Source organism: Perognathus longimembris, chromosome 2, assembly GCF_023159225.1.
Source record: "Perognathus longimembris pacificus isolate PPM17 chromosome 2, ASM2315922v1, whole genome shotgun sequence".
Lineage (NCBI taxonomy): Eukaryota > Metazoa > Chordata > Mammalia > Rodentia > Heteromyidae > Perognathus > Perognathus longimembris.
The window spans coordinates 76486984-76511376 of record NC_063162.1 but is presented as its reverse complement, the minus strand read 5'-3'; the positions used below and the strand labels follow the sequence as shown (position 1 = coordinate 76511376).

At 38.5% G+C, this 24393-nt stretch overlaps 1 protein-coding gene and 2 long non-coding RNA genes across 6 annotated transcripts in view; 1 reads left to right on the top strand and 2 right to left on the bottom strand.

Moving 5' to 3' along the window:
• Positions 1–24035, bottom strand: part of Abca13 (ATP binding cassette subfamily A member 13) — a 403566-nt gene extending 379531 nt beyond the window's left edge. For all 4 annotated transcript variants that reach the window (XM_048339554.1, XM_048339551.1, XM_048339552.1 and 1 more), the window contains exons 1-3: positions 23914–24035; positions 3489–3582; positions 2800–2923 (exon numbers count right to left, since the gene is read on the bottom strand). In XM_048339554.1, coding sequence (XP_048195511.1) covers positions 2800–2923; positions 3489–3582; positions 23914–23982 — 287 coding nt within the window. In that variant the 5' untranslated portion in view covers positions 23983–24035. The remainder of the gene's footprint in view (positions 1–2799; positions 2924–3488; positions 3583–23913) is intronic.
• On the bottom strand, positions 3272–3492 carry LOC125346746. The gene is made up of 2 exons (XR_007210022.1): positions 3358–3492; positions 3272–3319 (listed from the first exon to the last, which is right to left on the bottom strand). It is a non-coding gene; the product is annotated as an uncharacterized LOC125346746 (long non-coding RNA).
• LOC125346745 lies at positions 11153–14342 on the top strand. Its single transcript, XR_007210021.1, has 2 exons — positions 11153–11377; positions 14242–14342. It is a non-coding gene; the product is annotated as an uncharacterized LOC125346745 (long non-coding RNA).
• Positions 24036–24393: the final 358 nt, after the last annotated feature.

The following is a 24393-nucleotide window of genomic DNA, read 5'->3' as shown; positions in this document are numbered from 1 at the left end:
CACTGTACTTGGTTTTTCAATATTTTAAAATTAAGACAATTACCACACACACACAAAAAATCAGAAGTGAGTATTTACTTGTGACTGAGTTTCAACTTTGAAATCATACTTGAAAGAATATGGAAACATGCCTGGTTGTAAATTGCCAGAGATAAACTGGACATTATATTTCTTCACTATTTCCTTGTCTTTCTTTCTCTATGTTTCATCTTTTATCACACCTCTGAAATGGGTACTACTAGACACTAGGAGTCATTTTAATCTTGATTCTCAAAGTCAAAGGCTGAATGATGCTAGGAAATTATTTAGGGTATGATCATTATGAGAATATATTATAAAGAACTATCACAATCTCTGAAGTTCCACAAACTAGAATAAGGACGGTAAAGTAGAAGACCACTGAGAGGGGAAAAAAAGAAAGAAAATAAATTTCTCCCTAATGTCCAAAAGCAAGTTATGGTCAAATGAGATGGCACAGGCCTATAATCTAGCACTTCGGAGGCACAGCAGGAAGATCTCATGTTTGAGGCCAGCCTGGGCTACACAGTGAAAACCCTGTCTCAAAAAACACAAAAGCTGGGGATGTGAATTTGGCCTAGTGGTAGAGTGCTTTCCTAGCATGCATGAAGCCCTGGGTTCGATTCCTCAGTACCACATACACAGAAAAAGCCAGAAGTAGCACTGTGGCTCAAGTGGTAGAGTACTAGCCTTGAGCAAAAAGAAGCCACAGACATTGCTCAGGCCCTGAGTTCAAGCCCCAGGACTGTCAAAACACACACACACACACACACACACACACACACACACACACACACACAAAAGCAAGACAAAATCTTATAATGGGTATCTTTGTGCTAAAGAATTTGTTATTACTATCATTAATGAAATGGTTTCCATATTTCATTTTTAATATTTGTTTTGCTTGAGACATAAATAAGAAAATTGGAAGTCAGAGGAAATGATTAAATTGTACAGATTCACAGAACCAAAAATAATACAACCAATATCATTTGACTTTCTTTTTCCATTTCAACATCATGTAAATCTCCCATTCTACAAAAGGCACAGGTGTAAGACCTAAAATGAAATGCTAGAAAGCTTCATATCTTACACTTCCCAGGAAGGCATAGTCTTGAAAAGTCTTGAAACACACACACATACAACACACACACACACACACACACACACACACACACACACACTCAGAGAGAGATCATGGAACTGTTTAGAGTTATGATTTGATTCAGGATTATAATTATGATCTCAAATGATTCTCTTCTATTTTTGTGTCATCCCTCCACTGCGGTCTGGAGGTTTGCATACTCTCTCCATGGGTTGGTATCAGGAGGCATGCCCTTATGAGGTGATTAGGTCATAAAGCTGCAGTTACTATGAACAGGATCCATGCTGTCATAAACCCCAGGGAGACCCTTCAAGTTCATCCTATTCTGAAGACAAAGCTAGAGAGACCATTTACACACAGTGGACCCTCACCAAACATATACATGTGCTTCCCAGTCTCCAACACTGTGAGAAATAAGTGTTTCTCATTTATTTCTTTTTGTTTTGGTGTGTGTGTGTGTGTGTCTGTGTCTGTGTTCTGTGTGTCTGTTTGTCTGTATGTCTGTGTTGTCTATGTGCCAGTCCTGGGCCTTAAACACAGTCTGGATGCTGTCCTTCAGCTTTTGTGCTCAAGACCAGCACTTGAGCCACAGCCTCACTTTCGGCTCTTTTTCTTTTTAAATTTTTTAATTTGTTTATCCTTTTGGTAATTGATGAGTCCCACAGGCATTCCTGCCTGGGCTGACTTCCAATGGAGATCCTCAGATCTCAGCTTTCTGGGGAGCTAGGATTGCAGGCATGCGCTACCATCACCCAACAGTGTTTAAGTACTTAATAGCTATTCAGTTTATGATATTTTGTTAAACTAGCCTAAATGGACTAAGATCATTTATAAAAATTATATTAGTTATGCTCCAAATTACCTGGAAGCTTTTTGTTTTCTTCTTGCAACTTGAAGTTGAAAGACAAATATCTTGTATTTTATACTACTTTTATGCTTAACTCTCTCCTGGTATTGTTTAATACCAGAAAATGTGGATAGAGCTAAATTTGCATCATTAATACCTAATAAATTCAACTATAATGATGAACTACTAATTCTCTTCCATTCTGTACTGTGCATAGAAGTTTGCAGAACATTCCAGGACCACCATGTTAAACCTTTTGATACTTCTGTGAAACAACTCCTCTCCATTTTCAATACCAACTAATACTAAGGGCAACCTTAGCACAGGAGGGACAGAACTAGAGAAGGCACCTTAACCACCATGAAGTACAGGTAGGCATAGAGAAGAGTGACTGACAGCCATTCATATTTTATTTCAACCTAGAATGAATCCTGATCAACTCGTAGCACAAGAGGAAAAGCCCAGTAGCTAGCCCCCACAAAACACTCATGTTGTAAGTGTATAGCAACAAAATGAAGTTGACTAGACAAGTCATCCTGATGTCAGAATATAAAAAAACAAAGCTATTATATGAAAATGGCAATCTTTCTCATCACTGTTAATTCTTTGATGCTCCAAACACAGTGGCAAGCCATCCTCATGGAGATGGTAGTAGTTGGAGTCACTACAATTTCAATCTGAATTTAATAAAAACTGATTTTTCTCTGGCTCCAAGTTCTATACATGATCCCTGAGCTGGCCCAAGTTATTAGGCTTTGTTAAGACATGGGTCTTCCTCTGACCACCAGCATCCCAGGATTTCTGAAAAAGATATTTAGGTTTCACTTACCGAGACTGGTGATCCATGGAATCTTCAAAGCTGAAGTTCCTGCAACTTGATCCGGTGTTACAAAGGAGTCCTTGGACAAAGGACAGAACGCCCTGGTTGGGCAAATCCCGTGGCTGCAAGTAACCTTGTAAAAGATGCAAGGAAGAAACGAATTCAGACACCTGCCCCCAGAAGGAGAATACCTTTTGCATCAGACTCTTATTGGATAATATCAGATTATTTGGAGCATGTATACTGTTATTAAAAGGTATCTGAGCAATCAATTCCCAAACACCAGCGTTTATGCTTCACACCTCCCCAGCACTGCACTCATACTTCCAAGAAGATTGGCTATCATAGCAGTACCTTTCTATTTGTCTAGCTTTCCTGATCATGGAGTGGCAACTGTTTCATTACTTATACAGCCAAGCCTGAGACCAGCCATGTGTGGGGAAAATAAAAACTGGTAGTTGTTCGCATCTGATATTTTTTAAAAGTTTGGAGTTCTTAAGTTTGGATAAAAGTTTCAACTATAATGCAACTTGGATTCCCAAAAGGGGGAGGGGAATGTAAATATACTCTTATTGGACATAACTCAGTTATATTGATATTGCCAAATAGAATCGTATTCATTCATTCTACTGGGAGAAAAAAAGAGTGCTATGTTTGTTTTCTAAAGGCTTGTTATCCCTGGGTTCAAAGTGACTTACAAGTGTCTCTGTGTCTAGGAGGTTCTTGAAACCGAAGTACAATCAGAATCATGAACAGGATACATGGCCAGAAGAACTCAGCAAGGGAGAGGACCTGTGGATATTTATTTAAAAATAAATAACTATTTTTAAGAAAGAAAAGAAAAAAGAAGGCTTGAATAAATTATATTCTAATATTTCCATTATAAGGATGGGAGACAAAGCTGGCAAGTCCTCCTTTAAAGAAAGTCACTATTACCCCTACTATCTTTCTCCCAGAACAATCAGTGAGTGACAGGATGCTGAGAAGTCCCAGATCACTCCCCATGTCCTTTCTTTGCTAAACCTGCCACTTGCTCCTCTTTTTTTTTTCTTGATTGCAGAACCGATGACATTAAAGAAATGAAAGAAGGAATTTCCCCCTAAATTCCACACTCTCAACAAATCTTTTTTCTGTTTGTAATGCATTTAACATTCCCATGTTTTCCATCCACTTTCATCCACTTTTTGCTGATCTTCACTTCCTGAGTATTATCCGGAGTTGTCACATGACAACACATTTATCATCTTAGTGATGGCAAAGCATTACTACACAGTGAACAGGCCACTATTCATATACCCAAACTTCTAGCAGGGAATGTATGTGGTGTTTAAATAATTTTTTAAATTACTTTGTTGAGACTGGGAATAGATTCCTACAGCTCTGACTATTGGAGGCAAGTCTCTAAAGCAAACCCTTCAAAAAAGTTGTCCCAAATGAGGGAGGAGGTAACAAGTAGAACAAGAAATGTACTCACTGCCTTTCATATGAATCTGTAACCCCTCTGTATCACACTTTGACAATAAAAAATTGTCCCAATAATTAATATAGGTCTAGAATATTTCTAGCGGAAGATCACAATAGGTCAAGAGCTATTGCTCCTATGAACACATAAGATTATGCTAAGCAAAATGAACTTCAAGTTATGGAAACAAGTCGTATATCATTGTAATTATTTTCAACATTCCATGTGAAACTGTGCCCTTCTTCCCCCCCCCCCCCTCGTATTCCCTTCCCATGGTTTTACCCCTGATATCAGTGTAACTGATTTTAGTACCCTGGATATTGTATATATGTGTATTGGAACTAGGAAAGGGAAAGGGAATACCAAAATCGAGAGACAAATGATAAAAAGACAAACCAATACAACAGCAATACTTACAAAACTATATGGTGTAAATCAACTTACAACTCATGGAGGAGAGGGACATGGGGAAGGGAGAGGCAGGGGGGAAAGTGAGGGAGGAAGTAACAAGTTGGATAAGAAATGTACTCACTGCCTTACGTATGAAACTGTAACCCCTCTGTACTTCACTTTGACAATAAAAAAATAAAAATAAAAAAGTTGTCCCAAAGAATTGCAACAATTTGTGCAACCTGAGCGTTTTTCTCTTTTAAAATGTATTTGTTTAACTACTTAGTCACCGGTTTGTTATTTATTTTCCAAGATGCTAAGCAAGTAAGCCCTAGCCCTAGCTCTAATCCTAAATTTTCAAAGTTAAAAGAAAGTGCACTTACATTGTATACAGAGTTTGAGAAAGAAACACTGTCTAGAAAATATAATCAATGAAACCTTAGTAGAAAATCCTTGAATATCATAGATTGTTGTGGAAATCTGTGAATACCAAGCCATGAGGTCTAATAAAAAGAATTGAAATTCCATTCTCTGACTCTCAGAAAGCTAGGAATGGCCAGGAGAAAGATCAATCATCCATAACATTACAGAAAGTACATATGTAGGCATAACTTGTGTTTTGAGAGGCAATTTCTCATATCAGCACTTATACATCTGCCTCATTTATACAATTCTACTTAATACTAACTCAATAATCTACTGTACTTAGCATCCTGCTGCAGTTATTTAACCAACCACCTAGTTCTAGAAATCTCATTACTTTGTTTTGAAAGCTTGTACTATCAGTTTTCTAGTTTTTCTTGGTTAATTTTTGTAAGTGTATCTGTGAGGAAATATTGCTAAGTGGGAAGTCTAAGACAAGTGCCCATGATTTTTAATCTGACCTTTTAGTTTGGATAGATACATGAAAATTTCCTCATTAAGAGCTAAACCAATCATCCCTCACTTCTCCATACTCTCAACAGCACTTAGAATTAATAATTTTCCTAGGTGCTGGTGGCTTATGCTTGTAATCTAGTTATTCAGGAGGCTGAGAGCTGAAGGTCTCAGTTTGAAGCCAGCCTGGGCCAGAAAGTCCTTGAGACTCATCTGTGATTAATGACCAAAAAGTCAAAAGTGGAGCTGTGGCTCAAGTGGTGGACTGCTAGCCTTGAGCACAAAAAAAAGCTGAGGGACAGTACCTAGACCCTGAGTTCAAGCCCAGGTCTGGCACAAAAACTTAATAAAAATAAATAAAAACCCAGATGTGGAAGCATGGCTCATGTGGTAGAGTGTGAGTCTTGGGCAAAAAATCTCAGGGACAGTGCCCAGGCCCTGAGTTCAAGCCCCAGGACCAGCATCAAAAAAAAAAAAAAAAGAAAAAGAATTAACAAACTTTATTGTACTGATATTTGGATCAATCACTTTCTATAAGCATGGTATAGCTTCTCATACCCTGTTTTTCCACACCAATATTTGTTTCTCTCCACCCCCCTGCCACTCCCTCTCTCTTCCTTTCTTTCCTTCTGTCTATGTGTCTTTCTTTGTGTCCATCTTTCTTCCTTTCTTCCTCTCATTCTTTCTTTTCTTTCTTTCTTTCTTTCTTTCTTTCCTTTCTTTCTTTCTTTCCTTCTTTCTTTCTTTCTTTCTTTCTTTCTTTCTTTCTTTCTCTCTTTCTGTCTTTGGTGTGTGTGAATCTAACACTTGAGCCTCACTTCCATTTCTGGCGTTTTTCTGGCTAATTATGGAGATAAGAGTCTCATGGACTTCTTTGCCTAAAATGGCTTTAAACTTTGATCTTCAGATCTCAACCTCCTCAGTAACCTGGATTACAAATGTGAGTCACCAGCCCCTTAACTGGACATCTATGTTTCTATTAAACTCTTCTTTACCTGGTATCTACCTAATAAGTCCTTATGTCCTACTTTTTTAATTAAAGAATTTGGTCCAGGGCTGGGGATATGGACTACTGGCAAGAGTGCTTGTCTCATATACATGAAGCCCTGGGTTCCATTCCCCAGCACCACATATATAGAAAACAGCCAGAAGTGGCACTGTGGCTCAAGTGGCAGAGTGCTAGTCTTGAGGAAAAAGAAGCCATGGACAGTGCTCAAGCCCTAAGTCCAAGGCCCAGGACTGGCAAAAAAAAAAAAAAAAAAATGGTCCTTTCCCAGCCTTAGATATTTCCAATATTTTCTCTATTTCTTTTGTTTGTCCTGAGGGAGACAGTTAACTTAGGCAGATAGAGTTTGAACTGAGGACCTATATTTCCAGGCAGATGCTCTAACCTTAAGCCATTCCTCTAATCTCCTAGCTTTGTATTCACTGTTTTACTGACGCTCTCTTTTGATCAACTTTCTAACTTTAAGAAGCAGGTGTGATCAGTAAATGACTTATAGTTAGCATAGATTTTTGTCTACCCCCAAGTTCCCAGAAAGTTTGGTGTGCAATTAGCCTATACACAAGATAGAAATATGAATTCCCTTCAAGCCCCAACCGATTGACCTTTTTTGGAAACTCTCAGTGTTCTGAGAATTCCTGGTGAGAGGAGGCATTCCATTCTCCCAGTCCTTTCTGGCCTCACAGCTGGGCTTTTGGGGGCTTTCTCATACACACATAAAAAGAGATAGATATTTAACTGAAATTGCCATTAAACAAACCAATATACATTCTCAATGATTACAAAAATCATATATGAGTTCTGAACTTTTGGAAGAAATCTTAGCAATGAAATCTTAAATGTAATAAAATATAAAATCTGGTGATATTACTTCTGCTTTCAGTAATATGCAGAGTAAAACAACAATTGCCTTGTTGGTCTTACAGAGAATAAAAGAAATGTCTGAAGACCTAAGAGGAAGGGAGTTAACAAAAAATATTTATTTTAAAGTGATGAGTTGAATCTTTAAGAAATTTTTCAGATACAAGATATTAGAACATAGAAGAATTTCACTTACTTAAGAGTGTAGAAGAAATTACAAAAGATTTGTTTTATTTATTTTTAACTTTTATTATCTTTAAGCAATTATGAAAAGGGGTTTTAATTCAACATGTCAGTTTGTGAGTACAATGCATCTTGATCAATATCATCCCTTCCAACATTCTCCCTCTCTTTCCCAACCTCACCCATCTGCTCAGCTTTCCTGTTTCATTTTTCACATATATTTACGTTAAATGAAATTTTACTCATTTATCAGAAAGAATGATATATAATTTGCAGAAAAATGGATGGCCATGGAAAAAATTTTAAGTGAAGTCAGGCTCAGAGAGACAAAAGACACATGTTTCCTCTCCTATGTGAAGTTAGATCTAAACTGTAAACACAGATAGAGATAGATAGATAGATAGATAGATAGATAGATAGATAGATAGATAGATAGATAGAGTAATATGAATATGTAGACAAACATATTAACTGAAGTTTGGCATGTGGAGGGAAGGAGTATAATGATGTAATTCATTTGAACAATAACTTCCAGTTTAACAAAATGAACACCAGGAAACGGGAACTTGTGGAATACAGGAGGGAAGAGAGAGGTCAAAGCTTAACAAATAGAGAAAGTGTGGGAAAATGCAGTCATAATGATGCACACACACACACACACACACACACACACACGTTATATATATATATTTTTTTTTTAATGTACAGCTAAGATCATCCCTGAGCATAAGAAAGATGCATGCCTGTAAGGGCTGGGAAGGTGGCTTAGTGGTAGAGTGCTTTCCTAGCATGCATGAAGCCCTGGGTTCAATTCCTCAGTACCACATAAACAGAAAAAGCCAGAAGTGGCACTGTGGCAGAGTGCTAACCCTGAGCAAAAGCGACAGTGCCCAGGCCCTGAGTTCAAGACCCTGGACCAGCAAAAAAAAGAAAGATACATGTCTATGAAAAAAGAAAACACAACATAACTAGAATCCACATCAAAACATGATATAATAAGTCATGAACACAACAAAATCAAAGAGGTTTCTATAGCATTTCATAAATACAGACACTGCTTCAAAAGATCAGGCATAATTATCAACAACTCATAAACAGAAAGATACCAATAAATAAATATTGTAAAATATTAAGAGAAAAATCTGTCAATCTGGAATTTATACTCCCAAAGATTTAGCTCTCATGAATGAGAGTTGAAGACAATTAGAAGATTATCCTATAGCAGATGTATATCAAAGAAATATTGCAATTTGAATCCAAACAGTACTTGAAGTAAACTACTTGAAAAGTTATTATTATTATTTTTTTTTGGCCAGTCCTGGGCCTTTGGACTCAGGGCCTGAGCACTGCCCCTGGCTTCTTCCCGCTCAAGGCTAGCACTCTGCCACTTGAGCCACAGCGCCGCTTCTGGCCATTTTCTGTATATGTGGTGCTGGGGAATCGAACCTAGGGCCTTGTGTATCCGAGGCAGGCACTCTTGCCACTAGGCTATATCCCCAGCCATTGAAAAGTTATTTTTAAAAGGAAGAGGTATATATCATTAGGATGGATAAAACTAAAATATGAAGTGTTTATGTATACTAGGTAAATATTTTTAAAATTAGCAATGTTAACATCAGACAAAAAGGTTAGACAATATTATTAGAACAAAGAAAACCACCACATAAAATTATTGAAATGTGGAAAGAATAAATAATTTTATGCAAGTGTATACTTAATAAAACACTTACTGATAGAGGATAAAAATTCCAAATTTAATTTTAAGTGAAAATAAAATCATTGTCTCACAATCATTGTCTGAAAAATAAGTTACACTTATTTTTATGTGGTGATTCTTTTTGTTGCTAATCCTGGGGCTTGAACTCGGGACCTAATTGCTATCCCTGAGCTTCTTTGCCAGCACTCTAAAACTTTAGCCATGGCCTCACTTCCAGCTTTTTGGTGGTTAATTGGAGGTAAGAGTATTGTGGAATTGCCTCCCCAGACTGGCTTTGAACTGTGATTCTATGATCTCAGCCTTCTGAGTAGTTAGGCTTACAGATATGAGCCACCAATGCCCGGAAATAATCATTTACCTTAAAATAAGATCTAATAAATATAACATAAATTACTGTTGCTGGTCAATTAAAAGTGTGAAATTGAATAGTTAGGAATTCATACCTTAACATCTAAAATATGTGCAGTTACTACATGAAAGAAAACAATAAATTTATTGAAAGACACCAGAGAATCTAGATAAAAAAACATATCATCACTATTAATACATAAGAAGTCCCTGGTGGTCTAGTGGTAAGGATTTGGCGCTCTCACTGCTATGGCCCAGGTTCGATTCCCCGTCAGGGAACCAAAAAAAAAGATACATACGAAGTTTTGCTATCACAAAGATGTCAGTTCTAATCAAATTAATATATAGGTAATTCACATTACTGGAATGATGAGATCAAGTCAGTTCCAATGGAATTGCCAGTGGAAGTTTGTTTTGTTTGTGGACTGTTGTCATACTTTTCTCTTTTTGCCATATAGGGATTGAACTCAGGAACTTGCACTTGCTCAGCAGGCAATGTAGCACTTGAGCCATGCTCCACCTGTTTTTACATTCATTGGTTGTTTGGGGAGTAAGTTTTCACTTTATGCCTGGGCAGTTCTGGGCTATCATCCTCCTACTTGTGAGTCTTCAAGTTGCTAGAAGTGACAAGCACACATCATTGTGTCCCCTTTCTCTAGACTTACAGGAATGCACCACCAAACAGAGCTATAGGTTCAAATGGAATCTCATGAACTTCTTTTGGCCCTGTGATATGAATTATGATTTGCCAGTCTCCACCTTCCAAATACCTTGTAGGCTTGAGCCACTGTGCCCAGATTGTTGTCATACTTAATAAGATGTTACTGTGACATATTTTAAAGCATAAAGTGTCCAGAATACTTTACACCAACAGGTTGATGGAACTTGACCTATTTAAAAAGTAAACAGATCAATTGAAGAAGAACTTTCTGTTCAATAAATCATTCACATAATTGGTTTTTAATAGAATGTGATTGGGAAGAAGGGAAGGATTAGATGCCTGTCACCAGGTGATATAAAACTCTAAATCAGTTGGGAACTAGTGACTCGGCTTATAATCCTAGCTACTCAGAGCTCAAATCTTGAGGATCCTAATTCAAAGACAGCCAGGAATAAGAAAGTCCTTGACATTCTTATCTGTAATTAACCACCAAAAAAAAAAAATCCAGAAATAGAGCTATGACTCAAGCAGTAAAGTGTTCACCTTAAGCAAAGAAGCTCAAAGATAGCACTGAAGCCCTAAGTTCAATCTCCAGGACCCTTACAAAAAGAAAGCAAATCTCTGAGAAACCAAAAAACTAACAAGCCAAAAGGAAAAGAAAACAAAAAACAGCAACAACAACAAAAACTCATTTCCATTTCCTAGAGTTCATTTCCCCAAATATTATTTTATATATCAAATGAACATAGCTATTGTCCCTTTGTGATCCTCTCCTAAGAATATCATCCTTTGGTCTCACTCTGTGTGAATGTCTAGAGGCCTATATAAGTTATCATGTCCTAGTGTTTTGTTCTTTTGTTTTCACCTTTTTATTTTTATTCTTTTTATCATCCAGTGTGTTTATCTAAAGGCACACTCTAGTTACCACAAATGAGGGAAACCAGGCAACCTGTTCTTTGGGTCTGGCTTACTTCACTTAATATAGTCTGTCTTTAGGATGGTAAGAAGGGACACAGAAGTAGGTGGGACAGGGGCTGGGAATATGGCCTAGTGGTAGAGTGCTTAACTCGCATGCATAAAGCCCTGGTTTCATATATGTAAAAGCAGAAGTGGAGCTGTGGCTCAAGAGGTAGCATGCTAGTCTTGAGCAAAAAGAAGCCAGGGACAGTGCTCAGGCCCTGAGTTCAAGCCCCAGACTGGAAAAAAAGAAAAGAAAGAAATGGTAGGACAAAGGGTGAACAAATGCAGCAGTGATACTCACTAGATAGTAAAACTCAGTGTGTTAGCAAAGAACATACAACTTGTAGATGCGGACAGGAGGGTAAAACGGGGTTCAAAAAGAAATGTACATTTTATCTAACTTATGTAACTATAGCCCCTCTGTACATCCCCCTTTACAATAACAATAAAGAAATTTAAACAAAAATATTTATACTGCATCTGAAAAATAAACAAAAACTGTAAAAAAATTCAGATGAAACACAGGATTTCATTTTTGTTTTATATCTTACAGAATACAAAAGAAACTTTCAATTATAAAGAAAAAAATTATACAAAATATAATTCCAAGTCCTTATCCTTCAGAAAAGCTACTTGAAAAGTAGAAAGATGATACAACAACTAAAGATTGATGAAGTGATTGTCTACTGACAATGTAATGTTTAGAACAAGTAGAAATACTCATAAATCAGTGAGAAGATGGTGCCACTGAAAGCAATAAACAGAAATGACCATTCATAAATATAAACTGCTGCTAAATTTCAGTACTGCTCAGAAAAATAGTGTTTTACACCCTCTAGGCTGGGAAGACATAAAAACTCTAACCACTAAGTAGGAAGGAGCCTATATACCAACAGCAATTTGGGAATACAATTTTATAATATGTGTAAGTAAGGTGAAGTGTACAAATTCAATGAGCCAAAGGCTCAACAACTAGATAGTGGGTTAAGTAATGCTGATTTGTGTAGATTGGTAGTGAATATAACAAACAAAAATTAGAGGCATTCAAAATCCATCAACAAGAGAACAGATCAATAAACTCTGGAATCACAGAGTTAAAATCCTAACTGTATCCATTCATCTATCCATTAGGAAGTGGCCAACATGTTTGTCTCTGTGACAAAGCCTGCAGACCTGCCAAAAAGAGGATGGAACAAATGTACAAGATAGCCACCCAAACCCAAAAGTTATCATCTGAAATGCTCTTAGACCCAAACTTTTGATTACTAACATCATGTGACGAATAGAAGATTTCACACAAAATTACTAAATTACTCAAATACAAAACTATACAACATTCCCTGCAGAGTATATATAATCAGTATGAAACATAAATGGATATTTTTTATGTTTAGACTTCAGTTCCATACCAAGGGATTTCACTCTGTATATTAAATATTTCAAAATCTGGAAAATAAATCTGAAATCTAAAACACTTTTAATCCCAGGCATTTTAAATATACCATATACGAACTGTAGTAGGAAAATGAGATCATGAACACACACACACACACACACACACACACACACACACACACACACACACACACACACACCACACACCCTGAATGAAGTCCCTCTGAGGAGTTAGACATAAAGAAAACTGAGCCAAGCCTCTGGTAGTTTTCTTACATAATACAAACATGTGCTTATCCAATATATAGTCCTCAGTAGAATAGACACTGAGATGGCTCATTTTATGCCAGTTGATCTCCTTGGAAACCACGAACATAATTATTTTTTCCAGTACCCTTGAACTAATTTGTTATGGAGCCTTGATAGATGCTCAGGCCTAGAAAATAAACAAATAGTTTTCCATCCTAGTTGAACAGGCCTCTAGATTGAATTTAAATCCATTTTTAATTCCTCCAAATGATTCATGCTGCATGTGGTTTGGGTTGCAATTGGAAAGCCACAAAGAATGAAATGTTTCTTCAGTATTAAAAAAATGGATTTGTAAATGAATGAAGAAAGAAAAGGGGCCCTTCAGGGGAAGAAGCTAGACATGAGATTCCATTGGCTGAGAGAGGATAAAGAGATCATTAGACGTTTAGGATATCAGGGAATTTGAACAAAGCATATAATTCATTTGTTTGCCCTGGTCATTGGAAACAAAGAGCTTTGCAGTGAGCATGAAATTCCATTGTCTTGTGGGCACTCCCCTTTCTGGATGCTAACCTCTGAGAAGCAGGACTTTCCCAGAAGTATTTTGAGGTCCTGCTTGTGTAAGTACTGCAGAAAAGACTGACTAGTGTACAAACAAGCTAGAGGAGAGTCAATAGTGCCTGGAGTTAGAGGTCATCTCCCTTTCTGCACTGCAGCTAGGACCTAAGAGCTTCCAAAGATACCAAAGATCTTTTTTTTTTTTTTTTTTTTTTTTTTTTTTGGCCAGTCCTGGGCCTTGGACTCAGGGCCTGAGCACTGTCCCTGGCTTCTTCCCGCTCAAGGCTAGCACTCTGCCACTTGAGCCACAGCGCCGCTTCTGGCCGTTTTTTGTATATGTGGTGCTAGGGAATCGAACCTAGGGCCTCATGTATCCGAGGCAGGCACTCTTGCCACTAGGCTATATCCCCAGCCCCACCAAAGATCTTTTTTAAGATACAGAGTAAAAGAGCTCAATTGCCTGCTATGAGACAACCCACCCTGTCCAGATTCTCACAGGCCATCCCTCTGGGCCTCTGGCCCAGCTCTCAGGAGGGAGCCAGATAAGAAAAGGCTTGCACCAGGGATGTGGATGGGAAAGAAGCCACACAGAGTGCAAAATTCAGCACTCAGGCAAGTTTACTTGAAACAAGCCTCTACAATCCCCAAATGGCAAATCAAATATATGTTTCATCTAATCAGTTCCCCAATAAACAGCCTCAACCTCCAATAGATTCTTATAGAAATAAATGAAAGTGTTGCACTTGCCTTTGCCTCAAATCTCTTGTGTTATTGTGCATTTGAGCAAGTGTGTGTGTGTGTGTGTGTGTGTGTGTGTGTGTGTGTGTGTGTGGTTAACCTTGCTTGTCATCAAAAACATCCAGACTTATCTGGGCCAAACAAAATAAGTGAATATACCAAGAAGACTCCAGGTATTCACCATGGCACAAATGTCCAAGTAGGAAGAAAAGGAAAAACCAGAAGCCTGTTGTTTTCTGTATTTCACAGAAGTGAGTAAAATTGCCATGCCATCCTAAGTAAAATCTTACTGATCTAAATCTTTTTTTAATTCCTGGCAAGAACAAGCACAGAGGGTTATTTTTCTTCTCTTTTCACCCTGGTAAATCAAAGAGGGAAATGAGAAATACCCATGCGTTGTTTTGGAAATTCAGTCATTTTTTTTCTATCCCTTTAGAAGAGTGGACATTCTTTCACTCAGGTCCAGCACATCATGACAGGACACAAGAGACGTTACAAGTAGAAGGAAAAGTCTGACTGATACTTTCTGTGTGCAGGAGTTCCCTGACTAGCTTCCAGAGTTGTTTTCAGGTCTAGTAGCTTGTATAATCACTTATGCTTTGAAAGAGAGAGGGAGAGAGAGAGAGAAGAGAATATGAGGTAAACAAAGTTAAAGGATTAGAAGCAAATTAAGATCAATCAGAATTGAAAAGGTAGTTTGAAACCTTGATTATGAATGATATCAAAGCAAACAAACCCTAAACAGCCTAGCACTTGCCAGCCCCAGGAGCCAGACACAAAAACATGTTTACAGTAATTAGATTTCCAAACTCCCTTTTCCTAGATCACTGCTCTGGGTAAACTGAAACATGTCCAAGTGACCTGTAGTAGCCTTACCTAGCAATTTCCTTCCCAGAGACCAGTACCAAGTGAGTCCTAGCAGCCAGGGCAGCCCAGTTGCACCCAAGGGACCCCATAGACTCCAAGCTTTATAGTAAAACATTGCCAACTTTTCCTTCTTATGCATGCAACTGGAAGCTAGATTTCCAATGATATTAGAGAGCTACCGGGAAGAATTTCAGATTATTATGAGACTATGAACACTTGAACTAGAATATGATTCCAGTCAGAGAGAGAAAGAGGGCATTGGAGAGAGCCATGAAAGTTGTCCAGTCATGGGAAAGGAACAATTTCCACATAACTGCAGGGAACACTGAGAATAGCTCGATGGCTTCCCACACTGCCCATAGGACCCCTTACCTCTCTCCTCCAACCTTGTTCAGCCCTACCTGGGTATGCAGCTGTGTGAATGTGTGTCTGGAGCTTTCTAGGTGCAATATGCTGAGAAGCAGAATAGATTCAATAATTATCAGGCTACTTCTTAGCAGTGCCCCACAGGCCCTACTTCTGACCAGCCAGCCAGTAAAGATCCACTAAGTCCAGGGCATGAGAACACAGTGCCTGTTTATGGCCTCTGTTAAGTACTAGCATGCTAAGGATAGGGCTGGCCACTGCCATGATGATCATCTTGGGATAAGTAAGGGCCAGCTCCAAACAATGCCTCAAGTAAGTCCTACAGCCTCTGTTGGGTATAACATCAGAAGAATCTGAGCAGGACCATGCATCTGAGTCACATGACTAGAGCCCATCCACGAGAAGATTCAGTGAGCAACTGAGGCCAACTGAAGTCTTAAGACTCTGGTAGAGAAACCAGTTGAGGACAGCCATTGTGCTGGAATGCACACAGGCATTCCATCATGTCACAAATATTCAGTATCATTTGTCCAGTCTGTGCACTCAGACAGACATTAAACCAGAGATGTGACTACTGTTCCTGCACAAGTCCTGGCTATGCATCTCAATAAACTTTCAACCAGAAGTTAGCAGAAGCCAGAGCCATAGGGACACTCAGCCATACCAGTCCAGTCTCCTGAGAAGCTTTGAAGCTTCAGATAAGTCTCCCATTCTGGGAGGGAAAGGATATCATACTTCACTCCATGATGAATGGTGATTTTAAATATGTTTTTAGAGAGGCTGCGTTCAGATGAATGTCTTTTCTTTGATCTTCAGGGCTTAAGCCACACAGGATTGTGACACCTGAAGTCCAAGCTTTGTTAAAGTCACAAGCTAGCTGTATGCCAGTGCCTTGAGCCTGTAATCCTAGCTACTCAGGATGTTGAGATCTAAGGATCACAGTTTGAAGCCAGCTCTGGTAGGAAAGTCTATGACACTTTTCTCTCCACCAAACTACCAATAAGCTGGAAGTGCAATTGTGGCTCAGGTGGTAGAGCTCTAGAATGTCAGGGACAAAGCCCAGGCCCAGGTTCAAGCCCCAGAAGTGGTACAGAAAAGAATAATGATAATAATAAAATAATGCCATAAGCCAACAAAAGGTATGAGTTTGTTTATGAAAACAGGATAGTGTTAACATAGATCCAACCAGGCAGGACAAAATATGCTGAATTTTCACCCTCTAAAACTCAAACTGTGACCTGTTAATCCCAGCATCACAATATAATCTAATTTGGAATGAGGGTCTTTGCATACAATTATTTATGACCAGGTCATACTTGAGTAGGATGGTCCCTAATTCCAAATGACACTCCCAGTCAAGGAGAAATGTAGAAATGTAAAAACACAAAGGGAAGATATGCAGAGACACAGGGAGAAGATAGCCACCTCTAAACAGCCTTCAAGGGAACTGTCCCTGCCAACATTTTCATTATGAATGTCATGTCCAGAATTGAGATTTTTTTTTTTGCTATAGCAGCTTGTGCAGGCTCATACTTGTGTACCACGGGTGCACCCCAACTGCTTTTCAGGGTGATAAAGAGAGTAGTCACTTTGGGAAAAACTCTTTTGAAAGTAAGTCACTTACTCACCAGCAAGGTATAAGCAGGATTCAAAATTATTAATATTGTTATTATTATTGTTTTATCAGCCACTTGTTTTTTTTCAAATTTTTATTATCAAACGGATGTACAGAGAGGTTACAGTTTCATACGTTAGGCATTGGATACATTACTTGTACTGTTTGTTACCTCGTCCCTCATACCCTCCCACCCTCCTCCCCTTTCCCTTTCCCCCCATGAGGTGTTCAGTTCACTTACATCAAACAGTTTTGCAAGTATTGCTTTTGTAGTTGTTTTTCTTTTTTACCCTGCGTCTCTAAATTTTGGTATTCCCTTTCAATTTCCTAGTTCTAATACCAGTATAGATGGTTTCCAATATACTCAGATAAGATTACAGAGATAGTGTAGGTACAACCACAGGAAGGTGATACAAGACCATCATCAATTATAGAAGCTACAGATACACATGGGACGTTGAAAGTAGTTACAACTGTGATAAAACAATCGTTTCCATAACATGGAGTTCATCTCACTTAGCATCATCTTATGTGTTCTTAAGGATATAGCTATTGGGCTTTTGTGCTCCTCTGCTGTGACTTGCCTAAACCTGTACTAATTATTCCCAATAAGAGAGACCATAGAGTCCATGTTTCTTTGGGTCTGGCTCACTTCACTTAGTATAACTTTTTCCAAGTCCTTCCATTTCCTTACAAATGGGGCAATGTCATTCTTTCTGATAGAGGCATAAAATTCCATTGTGTATATGTACCACATTTTCCTGATTGATTTGTCTACTGAGGGGCATCTGGCTTGGTTCCAGATTCTAGCTATGACAAATTGCGCTGCGATGAACATTGTTGTGCTGGTGGCTTTACTGTGATTTTGTTTGTGTTCTTTTGGATAGATACCCAAGAGTGGGTCTGCTGGGTCATAGGGGAGTTCTATATTTAGCCTTCTGAGGAATCTCCATACTGCTTGCCAGAGTCAGCCACTTGTTTTAACCTTAAGTCTCCATACCAGTGACACTTTATGGCTTTTATTCATAAAGCTAAACAGCTTTTATAAATAAAATAACTTCTGCTAATAAGATCTTGTTTGAACATTTGGACTTTTAAGGTTTTTTTCCCAATATAACATTGTTTATGCTTTTCTTTTTTTTCTCTCTCTCTCTCTCTCTCTCTCTCTCTCTCTCTCTCTCTCCCTCTCTCTCTCTCTCTCTCTCTCTCTCTCTCTCTCTCTCTCTGATTGCAGGACAACTCTATCATCTTATTGAAAATTATCTTTCAGAATGGTTCAAAAGATTTTCCCAACCTAAGTGTAAAGAAATCAGGCACCTGACCTTTGACCTCCTGATTCCAGGTAACTGGCCTTAGTAAAGGCAATAGCAAACAACTGATGAGCTATGACATGTGACTGGAAAAAGAAGCAACAACAACAAAGAAAAAAGTCAACCACTAAGATGATGTCCAGAAGTAAGAGCTACTTTACTCTTGGGACTGCTTATCTGTAACTTCTGCAATTTCAGAAAAATATAGCAATTGTCATATAGCATGTTGTTTGCAAAATAAAGTTATTTTTATTACCAAGTTAGAATCAGAGCATCTGAATTCAGTGGCTGAACAAAATCTTGAAGGAATGAAAAAAATTAAGGAACACACACACACACACACACACACACACACACACACACACACACACACCAAGCTATTAGAGGTTTGAAGGACTAGAACTCCATCAGCTTGAACATTTGTCCATTCACCAAGTATGGTGATGTACCTCTGGAATCTCAGCTACCCACAAGGTGGAAACATGGATTCAAGAGTTTAAGCCCACACAGAGAAAGTCAGAAAGACCTTATCTCAAAAACAAATACAAACAAAATTTACTGGATGTGTGGCTTAGTAGGGTGCTTATCTAGCATGCTCAAAGCTCTGGATTCAAGAAAGGAGGAAGGGAAAGAGGGAGGGAAAAGGCAGAGGAAGAGGAGGAAAGGAAAGAGGAAAAGAGGAAGGAAGAAAGTAAGAAATGGAGGGAGGGAGAAAGAGAAGGAAGAAAGGAGGGAAGGAATTTCCACTGGTAGCTATTCCCTTACTATTTCTGTACTCTTGTCTGTACCTAAGAGAAAATACACATTGTATTACTATGGCCTTTTAAAACAAGAATGCAGTGTTTTTGTGTTGGAGGGATGTAAGGTATGGATCAATGGGTCCTGTGTTGTAGAGTGCACAACAGAAGGACAGTCTAGCTATAGTTTTGTAATTTTCATAGGCCACATGCAACCCATGGTTGGGCAGAAACCATGGGTTTTTAGAATTATGGTGCCTACTAAGTCTCCATGACTACATCAAAATATCTGAGATAGTAACTTAGAAAAAAGATTGTCTGCACCCAGAGTTCTGAGTTTCTAGTCTTTGCTGAGTTGGCCCATTGCGTTGAGCCTGTAGCACATCACTGCAGGAGCTTGTGGTGAATGTGATTGTGAACCAGGGAGCAAAGAATGAGGAAAACACCAGAGCTCCATGACCTCCTTACAGAGCATGCCTGTAATGACATAGAGACCTGCCACATAGCCTTCCCATTGCACCATTTTAGGGACAAAGTCTTAACCTATGGGCCTTTGAGGGACATTCAAAATACAACCTATAGCAATGTCCTGATATGAAACTATCTCAGTGTCCCACCACAAGCCCAAGTCTTCAGCAAGATTGACCAAACTCAGAAGGCTGTCACCTTTCATTAAAACAGAGTAAATGATCTCAGTTCTGTCCAGTTGGAGGCAAAAGGGGTGAGATGAGCAGTCAAGAGGATAAGATTTAAAATGGAGGTCAGGAGATGGGAGACAACATTGTCCAAGAAAAGTCACTGCTGTATGATGTGACAGGCACATCCACAGTGCATAGAGAATGGGTTTGGTCACATTAATTGATACCAAAGCAGTGGAAGTTGGAGGCAGACATGTGGCTTAAAGTATCTTCTTGTTGTGACTATATTTTTAAAATTAGGAGTAATGCATGAAATATTCAAAGGAATATGAAATTCACATGCAATAGTCATGCTAATAGCCACTGGACACTTCCGTAAGTGTTGATACGGCTGCCTAAGATCTATGCAGGAACATTCCTGATAACATTATCAATTGCTAGAAACCTGTCCCAAATCATGTCCTTACCTTTATCTAGAAGCTCTGCCCCTGGAAACCTAATCAAGCGAAAGAGTCCCAAAGAAGATACTACTTCATGCATCATGAGGGTTTGTACATTAGTAGGAGCTAGAAGGAATCTTGCTCCCTCCTGTCAGACAAAAGGTCAAATAAGTTGTGTGTATGCACCTGAGAGAAAATGGCAATCTGAGAGAAATATCACACTGCAATGCTTTTTAATGTTGGGCTTTAAAAGGGGGCTGTGAGTTTTCACTGTGTAAAATGACTCTATTTCCTAATGAAAGACTATAAAAGTAGCATGTGAATTAGCATTGTCACTATCCAATTTGAGTTGTTTCATAAAATTTCCCCTTGTTATTCTAGTTCTACTTGTACAATAAATAAAAATCAGGAGGGAAAAAAGAAATGGTATTAAAATAGCTCTAAAATTATATTTCTATATAAATTAATTCTTTCCAAGAGTAGCATCATTTTAACAATCTAAGTATCATGGTGGAGATTTTTTTTTAATCCATTACACTAATTTTTTTTCTAAAGTTTCCATAATAACGCTTCCAAAGAAATTATAATATAAGAAAATGAATTAAATATAACACAAACAAGCTTCTTTCACTTTACAAATAGCACCTGGATGTTATTCACTAAATGAACATTCATTTGGGGTCATTTGTTCACTCCGTCACCTAAGTGTTTCCACTATTCATGCTAACAGCACATATCTATAAGGCAAAAACAAAGAATTCACAGATAGTCCGTGAAGAACAGAAGAAGCTGTGAAAAGTAGGTCAATTTCAAGACATTCTCCCAGAGGGGCTTGGCCTCAATATTTCACTGCAATTGATCAAGAGATGTGAACATACTCACATTGTATCTTCCCTGGGGTTCTGCTTTAACCCAGTCATGCAAGCTTGAAACTTAGAGCTAGCTTTACTTCTCTCACTTCTTGTAACCTAATAATGATCATGTCATAGATGTCTGCGGCACCCATTTCTTTCTTCCTTCCTTTCTTCCTACTTTCCTTTTCTGTGCTGGTACTAGGGCTTGAACTCAGGGTCTGAGCACTTGAGGCTGGCACTCTACCACTTGAGCAACTTGAGCCATAGCTCTACTTCAGACCTTTTTATTTGGTTGTGGTGGTAGTAGTGATAGTTAATTGGAAATAAGAGTTTGTTTCACCCATTTTCCTGCCTGGGCTGAGTTCAAATCATGATCCTCACATGTCAGCCTCCTTAGAATCTAGGACTATAGGAATGAGCCACAAAGTGTCTGACTGAGGCACTCATTTCTAACACATCCAGTACTATGGCCTGATAAGAAATAATCTCATATAGAAAGAGGTAATGCCTGCTAGGAAATTTGCTTGAATAAGTGACAGAGCTGAGATATCAACTGATCAAGTACCTCCACATTACTTGCACCAAAATTTGTATTGTTTCTATTGTGTTGCTGTTGTAAGCAGTATCACAATGAAAGGTCTTGCAGAATTGCCATTTCACAGTTGTGCAGAGATCTCTGTAGGACATATGCCAAGAAATGAGTTCATTGAATATCGTGTATATGATCAATTTTCACAGAACTGACTATATCCCATGGAGGACGGCACATATTTGTTCCTCCAAACAGAAATGTAACAAATGTATGTTACATCTTCCTTTACTCATTCCACAGACATTTATTGAACAGCTTTGTATGTCAGGCACTCAGGCACTCTTCAAGATGCTGGAGAATACCCGGGCAAACGGCAGCTCTCATAGATCTTACATCCTAATGCAGGATTCAGAGTTGATTAACAAATAAGTAAATCTGTAGTAAATACACAAAGTACACTATGTGCATGTCTGGAAAATCACAGAAAAGACCTTACTGTGCAAAATTAATATGCACTGATATGTAAATGATCTGTAATATATGATATATACTAAGTATTTAAGACAAAAATAAGTTAAAAATTAGTTATTGAAATTATAATTTTAAGTAAGCAGTAATCAAATGAATAAATCACATGCCTAGCTACTGAGGATGCTGAAATCTGAGGATCAGGGTTCATAGCCATCCCAGGCAGAAAAGTCCATGAGACTCTTACCTCCAAGTCATCACACACACAAAAAAAAAAACAGAAGTGCAGCTGTGGCTCAAGTGATTGAGCAGTATCCTTGAGCAAAAAAAGAAAAAAAAAAAAAAAAGGACAGTGCCTAGGCCCTGAGTTCAAGCCCCCCAGAACTGGCACAAAATCAACCAACCAATTGATCAAACGTGATGAAGGTATTTTCCTTATAAAAATAATAATTGCAACAAATTAAATAATGCAGGTATCTGGCAGTGAGTAGGTTAGTGAGCAGTTGAAGTTAGTAAGCTGACATAAATGATAGAAAAAGGTCAATATAGGAAACAGCTTTCCTCTGGAATATTTGTTCACAGAAAAATTGACTTAATTTCCCCAAACAATCTTACATATTAATGAAACAAATTCTTCATAAATGGAAACTCCCAAGTAGAATGGAACACTCTTAAAACTTCAAGAATGCAAAGTCAGGCACTGATGACAGTCCTAGCTACTCAGAAGGCTGAGACCTGAGGATTATGGTTCAGAGCCAGCCCGGGCAGGAAACATCTGTGAGACTCTTTGCTCCAAAAATTTTTGAAGTACAGTAGTGGCTCAAGTGGTGAAGTGCTTGTCTTGAGCACAAAAGCTCAGAGACAGTGCCCAAGCTCTGATTTCAAACCCAAGACTGGCAAAAAAAAAAAAAGGTTAGAGTCTCACTTGTTCATTCCTTATTTAAAACTTTTTTACAATCACTTTTTCAACTGAGATTGTTCTGATCCTGATATCACATGAAAAAGAAAACATTGTTAACATTTGCTTTGTTTTGAAAAACAGAGGAAGATAGTCCTGTGGATCTGATGATGCAGCAATATGAGGTTCCATGTTAACAACTGAATTTTTTCCAACAGGACAAGTGTTAGCAAAAAAATTTCCCATGTTCAGTGCATCATACAGTACATAATATAGATATATTACTGCAGATATCTGCTCTAAATGGCATTTCTAGATGTTAATGCATATCTGGTGGCATCAGGAATATGAAGAAAAATGAATGACAGTAAGCAATTGAGTTCTACATCATTACAATACTCATGAGATTTTTGCTTATAGCTCTACACAAATTTGGTTTTGGCAATTTCAATCTCGTTGGGAAAGCCTTGCTGATGTAATTGAATACTAGTTTAAAACATGTGAAATGACCCTACAAAGATGAAATCTGGAAATCATATTGAATAACAGATCATACAAAGCCTTCCTTATGCATTTTACTCACATAATTTGGAACTGATATTTGTAATGTGCCCTTTATGCATTGAATGTTCCTTAAATCAGAGGATTCATCATTCATTTTCTACAGCAAATACCCGAATTACAGTGTAAATTCCTCTGGGTATGTTTTTGAGAATGTCTCTGAATTACTCTTTCCCTTTAAAGTATATATATTAATATGTATATACATATATATATATATATTCATGGTCTACTGCCTTAGTGTTACTTTGGTCATTAGAGATGAGCTATCTTGGCCCTTAGGTCAGAGCCTGAAGTAAAATAATCCAGCCTGGCTTTTCCATTCCCCACCTCACCACTGCAGACTTTTGTACCTACCAGAAGGCAGGGGCTTCCAAGGAGCAGAGCCCCTAGTCTGCACAGAGGGAGCCCTCTGAAAAGTTCAGGTAATACTCACCGGGTGGCGCAGCCTGCATAGCCAATTCTTCCAAAGCAGCGTTTGGAACTGGCATCCAGCCTGCCCCATGCCTGCTGCTCCTTGATCCCAGCCAGGAAATCAGCCTGGAAGGCCGGCCCTTATATCTGCCCAGCTCCAGCAGGGAGGCATGTGGCCTATTAGTCAATTCTAACAAAAGTGACTGATGCAAGAGAGATGACTGGTGACTGAATAAAGCAGGCATCAAATGTCCCCTCATGCTCTGTGTCTGCTAAGGAATCTTTTCTTTTCACTAGCTGAGCACTGTTGGAGAGGGCTGAGTTCCAGAAGGCTGCCTTGGGGCTCTTCTTGGACAAAAACACAGAGCGTGCCTAAAATGCTAAGATGTCTACAGTCCCATCCAACTGATGTATACCATGAGAAGCCAGGCCCATGTCTCCTATATCTTCCCCATATCTTTGATGTTAATTGGATTCAATGATTTGTCCTGTTTCTTGAAAC